We start from the raw sequence: 15,927 nt of genomic DNA, 5'->3' as shown, positions 1-15,927 counted from the left end.
GGAGAGGATCTTTGCTTTGGCACTGCACTTTGAAATGTTCATCATGAAATGGACTCCCGACGAGTGAAGGGATGGTCGACAGTTCTTTGCGCTGATAAAAAGGTGATTTAACTCACTTATTATGAGAAATTCATTAAAACAATTTCTAATACAGTACTGTGCATTTAGTGACGTTTCTGGTGGAGCTGCACATCCACCCGCTGAGCCATGTTCGTCAGCGTGAGTGAATTTTAAATCGTTAATTACGGTCCAGTTTGATGTCTCTTTTTTTTATTATGGATCCCACACCCACTGCTCTCTACACGCCCGCTCACCAGAACACTATGCTTCATAAGAAGTAAACATGTTTTTTGTTTTAACATTTATAACTTTGATTGAGATTGTAAAATGATGATCTTAATGTTTGTCGCCATATTTCATGATTTCGTTGCCAAAACCATATGTGATGTTGTGGCGATATGAATGTAATTTATGGTGTGTTGTGAATTTTGGAAAGGATAACACCCTAGCATCGAGGGCGATCGTGGCACAGTGGTGAGCCGGGTCGTCCTTCAATCAGAGGATCGGCGGTTCTATCCTCGGCGCCGCTAGCCAGCATCGATGTGCCCTTGAACAAGACACTTAACCCTAAAATTGCTCCCGTAGCTGCGACTACGATGTATGAAAGTTGGATAGATGACGTGGCACCTTGCATGGTAGCTCCTCTCTGTGTGAATAATTCCTATGTAAAGTGTCTTTGAGTAGTCAGAAAAGCGATATATAAAATCAAACCATTATTACCATCCATCCACCTCCTTTTTTTTTAATATGATTGTGATGGCTGCTCGCGGGCAGGCCTGCTGGAGAAGTCGTAGCCTCCTGAGCGTTGGCCGTTACATAACAAGACACAAACATATTTCCGGGGAGGGAGGGTTGAAATACTGGGTCATCCTCGCAGGCCGTGACAAATTATTTAGCGGAGAGGACGGCTCTTTTCAAATTAAAAGAAACACAGATCGTGTGGGTAGAATTTACAAAACAATATAGTGCACTGAAATAAGAGTTGATATCAATGATACAAAATGATTCACAAAGATTGATGCTCGAATCCAAACATTTCATATTTTGCTCGAAAAATGACTCTTATGACTGCATTTTCTTATCTAATCAAGTAGTTCGAAGTGAATTTCAGTACCTAGATCAAGGCACCTAGAAACCTGATAAGGAAACCACTGATATGTTTTGTGAATTTGTACAGAAAACATCTTAAAATAGTTTGGAAATGTTACTGCTCTGTGGAAGACACTGAATTAAAAAAATAAAAAAATAAAAAATAAAAAAAAGGTATGACTTGTTTTCATTTTTCCTCTTAAAACGTCTTTGAAACTGCCACCTCTCAGTACTCAAGAGTATGCAAATACAGATATTTAGTTTAAGCCAAATGTAAAATATGATGCAACATGTTGTCCATACTGTTGTTTAGTAAACATTTGCTTGAAATAAGTGCGTGTCAATACATTTACTTTGTGTCTCATCAACTTCCAACAATCCTTCATTAGTCTGAAGGTCTCAATGTGTGTGTGGCTGATAACAGAAAGGTTGAGCACGTCCGCCCCCTACCGGACACAGCGCCGCATTACACCGAGAGGCACGAGAGAGAACCACACGTTAAGCGCAGAACAACTTACACAATGTGACCAATTACGGGAGAAGTGGACACATCAGACACAGTAATTGGGTCAGGATAGCTGTTTAAACCGGGTGTATTAACTTTGTACGTGTTTCTGCTATCTTAACTAAGTTGAACTGCTAGCTGACAGCTAACTTAGCTTAACGTCACAGCAGGTGCAGCGGGATGCAACAGGCAGTCGCAGAGTCCTTCCGTCATTTATCCTCAAAAACATTTAAATCGGTGCTATTGTCCATCAACGTGTGTACTTATGGATACATTGAATTTTTCTCTGGAAGTACTCACGGTGAAATACTGTGTTGCGTATCTGCTGAGCGAGAGCAGCCCCCCTCCGTTTACTGGCATCACGCACTTTGAACTGCCCGGGTCCGGTGCTTTAGACCCAAACTAGACTATCCAGACCTCTCCGGTCCGAAAGAGACCAAAGTGTTGACGGAACCTCAGAGTTTAACGTCCAACAAGTGGTAAAACGTCTTCTACTTTAATTTAAATATAGCACTTTGTCTACTTCAAATACTAGGAGTAAACATTCAGAGCAAAAACCAGCGGCTGTCCTGGTTCGGTTAAGATCAAACCAAATATGAGCATCGGAGGGGCGCGTTACATTTAAAAACAATTGTGATGGATGACAGCAAACTAAAACAACTTGTCATAGCATTAAACTCGCTTGACATTAAAGTGCTAATTTGGTTATGAGTAATAACGAGCCGATGCTCGCATTACACATACATGTGTAGCGGAGGGTTTGCACGTCTGATACCACGGACATGGATCCGTCCAAAACTCCCATTGATTTCCAGGGATCCTGCAGTGAGGCTCCCAGACAGACAGCACAAACACAGATTGAATACGGCATACAGAGGCAAAACAATGTTGGAATTTTGTGTACGAAATAGGCAAAGCTCTGATGATTAAAGACCACAAAAAGATGAAACCGATGTGTTTTACTCCGAAGCAACCTGTACCACCAATACTTTTGACAGGACAAAACAAGCCATTTTAAATGAATCATTTTCTCATAGTTCTCCCACGCCTGCAGCAAAGACAAGAGGGAAATGCATTGCGGTGTTGAAAACACACTACATGGACGATAGTAAGGTCCAACAATGATTACAGTTGGCGGTCCAGTTCATTCAGTGAAGTTCTTCAAAACCAAACTAAGAAAACTCATTTCCCATTGTGCACAGGGGGAATTAAATGGAACAGGAAGAGGCCTTCAACAAAGTTAAAAACACACTAGTGTATTAATTATACCTGTACGCTAAAGTGTTAGAATTCACATTTACTGGAACCATGAAAAACCACGAAGATCAGAAGTACACAAATATATGTGAAGGTTATAGAACTATGTGAAAGAATTGTAAAGGCTCTTACACGTGAGCCGTCTAACAATGACCTATTGTTGTGTGTGTGTGTGTGTGTGTGTGGGGGGGGGGGGGGGTGAGAGAGAGTGTGTGTATGTATGTTTGTTCGTATGTGTGTGTGTGTAATACAATCAATTCTATCCATTCAAGCCAGCACCCATCTAGTATTGTATCAACACAAAACAAAATCACAGATAAGAATGCCAGCTGACCCCGAAAATGTCAAAAATCCCCCGAAACTATGTGCTCTCATCAGCCACTATTTTAACAAATGACAGGAGCTTTTATGCTTGCAAAAAAGGAACGGTATATCCAAAATGTTAAACTTCAGAGTAGCAACACCTTAGGAATGACACAATTACGTTAACATTTCAGATAAATTACGGTTCAATGTGTCAAATCACCATATTTCATCAGCGGAAATATGCAAAATGAACTTTAAAATAGGCCATCCAATGCAAAACAGCTTCGTCGGCCTAAATAATTTGTGTGGCCGTGTCATTAAAACAATAAAGCATCTGGGACATAGCATGTCTTTCTGGCTAATCATCATCCTGGATGCAGGAGGCGGGGACACTAAAGCGTAGTCGTATTTAAATAAGTAAAGAAATCTGGGAAATGCGGTCTCAGGAAAAGTCACATCTCTGAATCATTAGTGCGTCAGAAGAGAAGCAGCCTTGTTTGTAGCTAACAAAGTATTTATTATTTTACCCAGTGATGTGATTATGAGTGTCACAAGATTAAAATTCATGAAATTTTCGTCATGAAAGAAACACAATCGTCCGAGTAATGCGATAGTCGTGCAAATCACTACTCCACAGACCGGTGAGGGTTTAAATGGGACATAAGGAAAACGAAGTCTGAGTCTTCATCACATTGTATACAAACCAATATCATATATGGGCTCACATGTGACTGGACTGAAAAATAAAATCTTGAAATAGATTTCCAAGATGGGTGCAGACAGATGTGCTTCTTAACATTAAACAATGACAGTGAGGGGTCAGCAGGACAACACACACACACACCTACACACACACACACACAGACCAGACCAGATTTCGTCTCGCTCAGAAAACAATAAGCATCAGAACTAAACGCGATGTGGAAAACCTACCATCGTGATAGAGAAGTAGCTGCGTGAAGAGAGGCGGCGAAGGTACAAGTACTGGGCTTCTCTGGACCAACGGAACTTGCGGTTGGACTTGAGCAGGTCAGTGCTGCCGTGGTCAGAGCCCGGCTGGTCCCTACACACACACATACACAGAGAGAGAGAAACACAATTTTAGATGACAACTCTTTACGGCAAGTGTGTTACACCAAAAATATTATAATTCAATAAGACCAAATATTTACTCAAAAGAACTTTTTTAAAGAAAAAGTTGTCACACAAATGGTTGAGCATTTCCCTGGTAGACAGGGTCTATGAAACACACTAGTCAGTTGCATTACAGGAAAAGTAGGATACGTTGTTCTTGGACAATCTAAACAACTCGACCACTGCTCCATTGAGTTTGAACATTTTATTTTTGTTTAATGTGTCTCTTGTGTGCTCAATCACTGGATTTTCACTTTAAGTGCAGATTTCGGGCTAAGACCTTTATGACACAGTCACGTGTGCTCGATATACAATTATGTTGAGCTACTTCAGTGCAGAAGTGAGAACCCGGTGGTCTTAGGAAAAGTCAGAGGATCACCAAAGTCAGCGATGTGGTTCTCTGGGCACCAGAGAAACTGCAGCAACTTTCATAGCAATCTGCCCACTTGTTGAGATTATTTACTCGGGACAAAAGTCTATATATCATCCGGATTCCAGCTTCCCAAATGTGCTTTTCTTTGTTTTATGTATTTGTAAAATTGTCTGTACTTGGCCTTTGGGACTGTTGGGTCAATCAAATCAAGTAATTTGAGGATTTCAGCGTATGGTGTCTGGGAGGTTGGACCTCTTTTCACATTGTTGACTCATCTTTTAACTAGTATTGGTAGATGAGACACACATTCACATTGGAGATTACAACTATCTACTAAAAGAGTAAAAACAGGGAAAAAAACCAAATATTTCAAAGAGCACAGGGCCAGATTAAAAAAAAGAAAAAAGTTGAGCTATATATAGAGAATAAAACGCTTTCCAGAACTAAGCCACCCATGTACGGCTCCGAGTAAAGCCCGAGGAGACCCGGCTCACTCAGATACTACAGACAGTAATACTATAATCTGCAGCCTCACTACAAGAGGAGTATTTCTGACCTGATCACTATCAGGCCCCAACATGTGGAGTTCTACAGCAAAAAAAATATTTGTTCCCAACGGCACACGGCCAGCCAGACGCGGAAGTTTGACTCATTGAGACGGTGTGACTGGATCAAGTCAGAGAGCACCGAAACACTGTTCCTCCGCATGACTAAACATGCTGCAGCACAGACCTGTAGATTCAGTTTCATATCTCCAGGAACAAGGGAAGAATACAAAAGAAAAGACAATTTAGACCCTGTGCTGGGTCTGGCAGCATTAAGCCATTGCTCTTTGACAATGTGCATGGAGGTTTTACTCATGACAGTATGGCACTATCCTAAAGTCGCGGGAGTCACTATCGCAGTCTCTAGTAAGGGTCAAGGTTAGAAAACCCTGGATCCCACATGCTAAAACTCCAGAGTGTCTTTTATTCGACCCTTCCTGTCTGGTAAACACCCACATAACTCAGATTCTGTGATAACTTCAATGTCTCAACGTTAATCTGAGAGGACCAAACACTGGGTATCATTTTGAAATTACAAATGAAAACTGCTGTTCAATCAGCTGTGACCACCAAACTACCCAATCACACTTCAATATTATATTACATTTTTGACCTCCATTACAGGGAATGCAGTGAATTGAAACCACTTATTATCACACACAAGCCTGTTGATGACCCATTGGGCAAAATAATCCAATGATAATGATTAACATATTTCAGCGGAATCACATCCTGACTAAGTGAAGAAGGGTCGCGCATGGAGTGACACACAACCCCTGCATTTGAAATAAACTGTTTAATAAGAACTTTTAGCAGGAGTTTATTTAAATTGAATGCAGCCTTCCTATGCAATGTGATGGACATGTTGATATTAGATCGGGTTAATCTTTACATTCATTGCACACAGTCACAAATGCAAGGCAGTTTAGCATCTAATTGGACATTAGTGAAAACAGTGCATATAGAGATGAAGATGAATGAATGTAGAGGATGTGGAATGACGCATTGGAGTAGTGTAATAGGGATATAACTGTGACATATACTTCATCAACATGAGATAATCATCATGGAGTTGCACTGTTAGAAAATACTTCATCCAATCAGCATCTAGTCGGCTACACCAATCTATTGCAGGGGTCCCTAAGAGACGCCGTTGCATCTGGACCCGAGACTTACAATCAATAGATAATTAAAAAATTATGAAATGTTGATGCAGCGCTTCTATTTTTTTTTTTTTTACCCATGCCGCTTTTCCTGCTTTTCCAGCGCTCGTTCAGCGGTCCAGAAAACACATCGACCAATTACATGCGTTATGCATCACATCACGTGATTCTACTCATCTGTTGGAAGAAAAACTTGTTCACTCTTAATCAGTTACTGTTTCACTGTTATATTCAGACTCCTCATCTCACTGACTCTGTTTAACATTACACACAAACTCAACACGTCTCCTGATAGCAGGGAGACTGGGGAATCTGTATATCTCTGTCTGAAAGAACGTGCTGTTCCTTTGTTATCACATGACCATTTCTTGCAAACCGCTCTATGGGATGACGGGGGGAAAGGTTCACGATTAGGCCGAAGACGTCATGAGGGTTTCTGTAGTGTGTCATGATGTGTATTTAAGAGGTGGTCCTTGAGAGATTGTGGAGCAGTCTTGGATGTGTAATTGGTCTGTTACGTTGTACTTCTGACTCTGCTCCTTCAAAGAAGAAATGTTCTTGTTTTATTAATTTTACTCCAAGCCGTCGAGTGAATTTTTCTAACATCATCAAATGTGTGTATTCCAATTAGCGTCGCAACGGCAGGGAGATTTACGCACCCAAGAGAGACGGGAAGAAATACCCAACAGGAGCCAGGACAAGAAACAGTGTCTCATATGTTCAGAGATCGTGGTGATTATTAAAAGCAGCGATGTGAAGCGCCACGAAGAGACGAAGCACAAATCTTTTAAACAAACGAAGGCGCTGGAAAATAAAATGAAGATATGTTCAGAAGTCTGACATATTCATTCACCGCAACAGAGAGGAGAATAGAGCTGAAACAAGTGGTTTCATGGTGAAGTTATCATTTGACATCACTTCACCATGAATAAACGGAATTTAAAGCAGCTGGGCAAATTTAATTTAGTTAAATATTTATTTATAAAATTAAGTATGTTATTTTGAGATGTACATTTTGCAAAAGTTTTCCACTATGTATATTAATCTTAAACGCAGCGTTTATTTGACTTCGATAAGAACATGTATTTATTATAATAGTATATATTATTTATAATTCATCCAGTAAACAATTTGTATGAGGACAATAGACCTGAATTTTAATTGAATACCCCTGATCCACAGATTTGTACTTGTAGATCCACGAGTCAATGAGATAATAAGTTTGAAAACCGGAGTAAGACGATATTGAATACTGTGATCTCTGCGTCTTCAGGATCGATCATCGCATCAGTGGAAACAACTTGATCCTAATAAAACATGGTGCATCTCTCTCCAAGTAGTCAGGGCACAAATCTCATGAAACCTTGAAACCTTTATGTCCAAAAGGCATCAGAATATGTAAAAGTCCAATAAAGTCCATTTGTCTTGATCAAATCAGACCACCCAAAAAAAAGGCATTCAAAATACATATGTTTTATGTACTCCTGGTGATGCCGAGCAATGCAGATACAGTTGTTTGTATCTGTGCAGGTTCTTTTGAGACGTCTCCTTCCGAGAGTTCTGCCCCAGATTAATCTGAATAATTGAGAGATTGCTTCTGGGAAGACACATAGATGTTGATGTCTAAATGTCAATGCTGTGAGGTCTCAGAGACACAAAACCTGGTTCCACAAAACTAAAACTATCTATATGACCACACAACACTTTTTGTTTGCATTCTTCTAAAAATCCATGTGTTGCTACCTTGACCTAGGCACTAAAAAGCCACAGATTATCAGGACTTTAGAATGAAAAAGCTGCAGCAGTTGTTACAATATGCATCTCCCTACTATGCCTGCTAAAAAGTTGGCGACACAAAGTGATCTAACTCACCCCTGGGGTCTCCACAGTTTCCTGCCGGGTGGCAGAAGCTCCCTTTTGTTCAGGGGCACAATCCCTATGGCCGCCTGCATGATGGTGATGAACTTCTTAAACTTCATCTTCTACCTCTCCGGTGGCGGCGACGGCATCACACGGACTGCGCCGCTCCGGCTGCCGCTACGATGCCGCCACCCATCTCCTTACCGAAGCGCAAGACCGGCGGCACACTCGACGTCTCCCAGCCCATTTGCTCGGCCCTTCCACCCCCACCGCCCCTCTTCACGTCATCAACACTACGAATTTGCCCTCTCCATGGCGACGAGCCGGAGCTTCAGCACACGAGGATCCCCTCGGCAGAGCGACTGCGAGTGCCGTCCTCTTTACCTCAGACTCCGACAGATGTCCTTTTGGCTTTTCCCCGAGGCGAGGGAGGATAAAAGGAAATCAAAAAACGGCCACGTTCCAACCAGGCGGTGGGCGGGCTGAGAGGGGATGACAGCGCGTCACTCTTACATAATTCTGGAGCTTCTCTGGACATTACACTAATGAAAACGCAGCCTCTGCCACCGCCGCCACCACTGCTGCTGTTGCTGCAGCAGCCGCTGGAATAATTGTGGTACTAAGCCCTGACAGATCATGGATGCTCCCCGCCCCCTTTGCCTATAATCCCCCATCCAGGCTTAGTCTTCTCACCATTTACACCCAGACAGACCCATCTACTTCACCACCCACCCACCCACCCACACACACCAGAGCTAACCCATTATGTTGTTGTTTTTTTAATGACACTACTACTGAACTCATTTAAGCTGCAATCAAGCTGCACTTCAAGATTTGAGAGTGAACAGGGACAAGTTTCGGAGTGCAAAAAAAGTCTTTTTCGGAGCGATTCTGTGCACGCCTTGTTGGAAAATCTACTCTCATTGCTTTCTGCAGCTGCTTTGGCATATCCTGAATCAAGAACACAATCTTAGAACATGGTTTTGTTTTTGTCAAACGTTTATAATGCAGCCACTTAGTGACTTAAGACCGACAATGTGTTAGTCGGCCTCAGAATGTCAGACCTCCCTATCCTGTCTCTGGTGATCAGGTTTTTCCTAAAGATGTAAAAAGTGTCTCAAAAATATGTAGTTCCACTTTTAAAAACGGGCTCAATAAAGTTAAACAGTTTGTGACTGTAGTTTTGAAATAAGCTGCGGATTAATACAAGTTTGGTGTTTGAGTGAGTATTTAAGTAGGTGGGATTATATTACAATGAATTTAAAAAAGGAATGCTGCATGTATGCATGTGAGGTGACCCAGTGTGGCTCATTGTGTTTCCCCTAGGTTTACAGCTTATGGGTGTAGTGGGGGGTGTTGTATCAGTATTAGTGACTGCAATGAGCTGCTTTCCTCTACAAATCTTTTTTAAACGGGGTTGCAGGCCACTCAATTCATGCTCAACGTTGAGCTGAAATGAAAAGCAGATCTCACGAAAATCGTCTTTCGGCAAAATGCCAAGAATCAGCGATTCGTGCCAATAGGTTCATTGTTGGGTACAAGACACAAGCACTTTGGCTCGTTTCTGTATTGAACATGGAGCAAGAGAGCTCCTCCGGATGCTACTCGCAGGACAAAGTGTTGCAGTCTTCACCCTGGGAGCGTTTCAATAACGCTTTGCCTATTACACAACATATTTTTCGACACTCTCTGTCCGCTGTTGGGAGTGTGCTCAGTGCTCACCTGTGTGTGCACACGTGTCTGTGTGCATCGGGGCGGGACTCTGCGGTGTGCGATACAGAGATCAGTGCAGAGGAGAAGTGTTAACAAAGTGTGTTCTGTATGTTAGCGTTCACATTTGAGGGTCTAAAATTTAGTTTGTTGCAAACTCACATTAAATTGTTGGCACACTTCAGCATGAAGAAAAGCAGCATAAAAATTTATGAAAAGTAATTTGGGGTCAAATAATAAGAAAAGACGCCTCAAGATCCCAAAAGAACTACCTTGAGACCACACAGGCCCTTTTTTAATCTATGGCTGTTTTCACCAAAGATAGCCCTGCGTGGAAAAAAGGCAGGTTAACACAAAGAAACATCAAGGTCCCTGGCTTCAATCAGAAACACAATGTCCCTGATTTGAATACAGCCGGGTCCTCCGTTTCATCTGAAGCTCCCGCATGCGCTGTCATGTTTCCGACTGCCATCTCATAAAAGGAAAGAAAGAAAGCAAAGAACTGCAGCGGCCCAATTCATTTCAAAGAGACCACTGAAATGACAAAGGCAGAGGGTTGCAGCAACAACACATGTGGAGGTCTGGGGATGAAGTTGCATTTTCAGTTTTCAGGTTCAGGGCAGGGGAAGATTTTCAGTCTTTAAAAGATGATCGGAGCGCACTAGAAAACAGCTTGATGTCGCAAAGAGGATGGCAGCCCCGGGTCTAAATCTGACCTCACTTGCATTCTCTAAAACCTTGAATTGTGTACCGATAACTGTCGTCGGTATATTGACTTCAATACATTACTATAATACCCAACACACACACACACACCCCCCCCCCGTCTCCTCTGCCACACAGATTAAATGTATAGCTCGTCATCCCGAGTCACCAGGCGGCCCGATGCCAGCCTCTTGATGAATTGCCAGCCAATGCAAACTCGGGACAGGATTTATATTCCAGCAGCTTGGATGTCTGGATTACAGCTCTGGATGGTCGTGCCACGAGAACTGCTGCAGATTTTTTACAGACCAACAGAAATCCCCTCAGCACTCTGAGGGGGTTACCAAAATACAACACTTCTATTATTAAAAATAGAAGTGTTGGGGAAACAACACAAAAGCCAGATGAAAAACAAGTGGAGTTTTTTTATTTTATTTTATTCACCCTGGGTGTCATCTTAGTCAGGAGGAGCCCAGATTAGGAGACCCCCGTCTGGGCTGAAAGCGCAGAGGAGAACAAACCAATAAGCCATGCAGAAATCACACTGACATTCACAGGCGGTTTTATCATAATCCAACACTTTACGGTAATCTCACGGAGAACACTCAGCCAGCCCAAACTGCAGCCTGACAGACAAGGTTGAGTATGTGTAGGGATGCAAACGCCACTTAGCTTAACACGCGCTAAGAGTGCAACACACGAAGGGGCACAGCTGTGCAGACATATCACTTCATGAGCAACGGTGTCAGCAACCTAGAGACCTGCAATGTTCCTCTGTTTTTGTGTTCTTCAACCATGCTTGCTTTGCATATACAGGGGACATTATTTTGTTTAGGTTTTGAGACATGTCGAATACATTTTAAAACGTGACCATGGATCTACAGGGACAATGTGTGGTACAAAAGAGGTTGCTAGCAGGGACCAAACCACAGGAAAGTATTGCTTGACTTAGTTCCTCTCAGGTCTACTGAACTTGTTTCGAACATCTTTTAACTCGTTATCTTGGTTTGCCGGACAAGAACGTTAGTGTTTGTTTAGCCTGCAAATGTCAAGGACGTATGTGAAATGCTGTTTGTTAAAAGGCTGCCCAAAAAACCTTGAATAACATTTTTATATAATATGGATTTTTAACATATGTTCAAGTTGTATATGTTTTGAAGCATCCGCTTGCGTACAGTGCTGCAAACAGATTGGGTTCGATCTACATCCAGGACATACAACCGTACAGCCCGTTCACTCAGCCAATAGGCGTGTAGCTCCGTCACTGCGAGCTAAACACTCAAAGTCACGACTGTAATAAATTTGCCCAAAGAGCATTGTTCTGAACCAAAAGAGAACACTGCATCTCTCAGGAGATTTCTTTAGCCTCCATTATCTCATAGTTTGGATTTAATGGCACTCTACTTGCCATTACCTTCCTGCAGAAAACGAAACCAGCAAGAAGCTTAAAAAAATGAAAGAGGATGCTGGATGTGGATAAAAGTAGATGCTTCACGGAAAAATATTCACCATCACTTTATGAAGGCAATATAATAATAATAATAATAATAATAATAATAATAATAATAATAGGTCTTCAATTATCATCGTTATCCACACAGCTAGAACTGTTCTGAACTCCTGAACGATGATGGTGTCTTGTAGTCATTTTCCATCCAAGATTTGAAAAACATGTCAATAAGCTTCTTTGGATTTGTTTTGGCTCTGCTGCAGTCTCATAACTGCAACACAAACCATTTTAATCTTTTGAAACATTACAGTGTTTCAAGAAGAGTGACTCGCTCTTTCTGGCCCTCAACACTTTCCAACGTGTTATAGCGGCGCTGTATTACCACGGCCCAACAGCATTATGCAACGTCCATATGCAATGCATGCGCGAGTCAGATGGAGGAACACATGCCACTCGCAAATCTGTGATGAGAGTGCAGAGATACGAAGGGAAAGAGATGAACAAGCAGAGGAAAGAGAATCAGTGTGTGCACTATCCCCCCTGCAGATACAATCAGAATCATCAGGATGTATACAGTGACCTGGAGGGGCAAACTAGAAGAAAATAAATAAATACACATTACAATTTTTAATAAAGAAATGCCTGTTGTCCTTGCTGCAGGTTTGTTTCTTTTTGGGAGATGGTAAAATGAAGCCATGTAAATTGAGGAATGAGAGAGCAGCTCAGCTTGGACACTGAAAGGAAGTCTGACCCTTCCTGTTGAACGGGGCTGAACTTGCCGCAGAGGACAAAGCTCGTTCTTAGTATTGTTTCTAGGTTCAGGACCCCAGTCCACTTTTAGAATTGTTGTTTTTTTTTCGGGTTTATTCTGGGCAAGTATCTGCCAACAAGAAGCCTGCTTGGGAGCAGTTTGAGCTTCTTGCCCATAAGGACAAGTCGACGCGTGGACAGAAAGGCGCTGAACCAACAACTGTGCAGTAACTGGGGAGCCCACTCAATTTGATGAGTCATAGTCCACACCCACTTATATTCTGGTATATGCCTTTTATTTTTATACAGACAGTTTGTCACCTCACAGTGGCATGAAAAATAGGCGAAAATACTAAAATGATGCTCAATCCCATTCAGCTGCTACTGTTTCAGGGCCCTGCTAATGTGCATGCTGACTCGCTGTTACACCTTCATGGCTCACTGAGACACTTATTAACAATGGCTTCGTTGTATACGTTATTAACACCCGTCCACTTCCTGCAAAGTCAGATTGCATGCTGTGAAATTTTAACACATTTGAAAGCAGCGTCAACAGTATTTCAAATTTCACATCTACAGAAAACAGTTAAATGAATATGCATACAGGTGTTTCTATAATGTTTTGGTGTGTCCCCCATTTATAGTGGATACATTGAATTTGACAGCAACACAAACAACGTTCTCCATAGAAATTTTGACTCATCACGTCTCTCAAATAATTTCAACAAATACTGAACATTGCATTCTACACAAGGGTATGATTTACTGCAGGACTGTACTATTGGACGGCATTTGTTTTTATCTAGGTGGACCTCATGAACTGGCAATTCAGTGTATGTTATGGTAGAGCAGACTAAATATTAGGAAAAAAAACACTTTATAATAGTATAAAAGAAATGCAATTCAAAGTGTACATTCAAATGCAACACAACACAGTTTCCAAAAAAGGACCACAAAGTTGCAATGCAATTCAGTTCCAACAAAAACACAGGCAGTTTTAGGCTGTGTTTTAGCAAAGTATACTGGGTGTCTCGTCAAGTACCACATGTGGCTGCCCAACTCACACTGACTGAACCACAGCTTTCACGCAGCAGTACAGTACCAGCGCAACTCAGTGTTTGCACTGGAGCAACACAATGCATGCATGAACAGAGAGAGGGACACACCAACAGCTACACCGAGGCCTGCACACACGTTTATCGGTTCAGCTAAATGTAACTCGATACAAATTAAAAGACTTGCTGACCCAAAGAGCAAATAAAAACTGTTGTGTATCACTGTGTCCGCCAACATGACCCAGAGCTCTCCAGCAGGCAGCGGGGCAATGCCCTAATGCCCTAATACGGTAAAGAGCGCGACGCAACACGGTGAAAACATGTCGACATACGGGTCAGACGACACACACGGTCTACTTACCAGGTGAAACTCCGTCTGTTGTCTGTGTTTTTGTTTTGGGGCTGTGACCGGAGCAGATTAAGCTGCAAAGTGTAAATGGAAGTGAAGGATGCAGAGGACGACGAGGCTTACAACTAGGCGAGACTGTAGTGAGTACTTAGGTTTCGTCTGGTCCCAAAAAAAAAAAAGCCACTTCCTGGTTCTCGCAGGTATGTGGGCGTGTTTTCGCCCAAGGCAGGTGTGTTGCGTTCAGGGCTGCACGCCTGACTGTGGTTTCGACACGTGACTCCCTTTTTAGGGTGCGGTGTGGAAGTGACACGCTACTGAGTCACACATCCTGTCACCTAAACGTGACACGGGGACTCGGTTTACGATCCACAAATCAAATAGTGACTCCAACTAAATAATGGGCTGACCAGAACAAAGGTGAAGGAAGGCAATTTAATATTATGTTTTAGCAAATTAATAACACATGTCGAGGCTACTGCTTTTCATCCGAGAATAATGGGACATAATGAACACCACTAATGAACAAATAACATATTATTTGAAAATAATGAAAATTTACAACATACAATTAAAACACAAAAACAAAAATGTCATGTTGAAATGATTAATAAATGAAATGCTGTGTTTCACAGATGGTGGACCACATGACATGTAATGGGGTTATAACACATTCTATTAATTTATATCTAACTAGACAAACAAATCAAAGATCAAATACATATTTTATCATATTTATCATAGCAATACTATTTTGTTTTACCTTAAGTTTCTTGTAATTCTGTGTTAGGAGCGAGCAAAATAAACTTTATTATTATTATTATTATTATTTATTATTTAAGTTTCATTGTATAGAATTAGAATAACTAACTTATGACAGGAAAAACATTTTGAATCTTGTATCTTAAATGTAATGTATTGATCCTTAAATGGGCAATACAAGTTGATGATAAATGATAACGATAAATGTCAAATAATGGATATATTTCTTCTGTTTTTCTTCAACTCAGTTTCTCAACTTTCTGGACCTCAGAACAGCCGTAAAACCTGGCAACACTCTGCAATCGGTTCTCGCCTCAGCAACCGCTCTGATGCTCACACCAGCCTGTATCAGCGAGTGAATTTGAGTAAAAGCTGTGGTAGATCTGATGAAATACTACGACTGAGAGGAGAAACAGATACAAATTCCCTGAAGAACAAATTATTCAGTACTGCAGACTTGTGTTTTTTTTTAAATATATATTTGCTCACAGTGCCAGCTACTTTAAAATCACAATTTAAAACAGAATAAGCAAATGTACTTTGTTAATTTCCACCTCTGGCAGATGTTTTGATCTGAGTCAGATTAACCTAAATCCTCTAAACCTGCAGTGTTGGCTTCACACTCTGCTCTGTAAAGCCACCAGTGGGTGAAGACGGACACAGGACATTACTGAAACATCAGATATTAAATTAAATCAAGCATGGCCATTTTGTCAACAGTCGGCCTTGTGAACCAAAGAGAGGTCATGTGCTCTACCGTAAGCAGTAGTGAACAGGACACAGATGCAGATATGCAAAGTACAGGCAAACCTTATGTTGACAGCCTACTTTAACCTCTTCATACAGTCGTATATAAA

At 41.5% G+C, this 15,927-nt stretch overlaps 1 protein-coding gene across 6 annotated transcripts in view; it reads right to left on the bottom strand.

Moving 5' to 3' along the window:
* The window catches only part of tjp2a (tight junction protein 2a (zona occludens 2)), a 28,415-nt gene extending 13,950 nt beyond the window's left edge, over nucleotides 1-14,465 (bottom strand). For 2 of the 6 annotated variants that reach the window (XM_068574874.1, XM_068574875.1), the window contains exons 1-2: nucleotides 8,305-8,384; nucleotides 4,151-4,280 (exon numbers count right to left, since the gene is read on the bottom strand). In XM_068574874.1, coding sequence (XP_068430975.1) covers nucleotides 4,151-4,280; nucleotides 8,305-8,384 — 210 coding nt within the window. Of the gene's footprint in view, nucleotides 1-1,954; nucleotides 2,175-4,150; nucleotides 4,281-8,304; nucleotides 8,385-14,323 lie in introns of those variants that run through there. The other 4 variants (XM_068574878.1, XM_068574881.1, XM_068574879.1 and 1 more) reach the window with 3 other exon arrangements.
* Nucleotides 14,466-15,927: the final 1,462 nt, after the last annotated feature.

Source organism: Clinocottus analis, unplaced genomic scaffold (assembly GCF_023055335.1).
Source record: "Clinocottus analis isolate CAN_PGR_092001 unplaced genomic scaffold, fCliAna1.0.p SCAF_13, whole genome shotgun sequence".
NCBI classification, from domain to species: domain Eukaryota; kingdom Metazoa; phylum Chordata; class Actinopteri; order Perciformes; family Cottidae; genus Clinocottus; species Clinocottus analis.
This window is presented reverse-complemented; position numbering and strand designations above follow the sequence as displayed.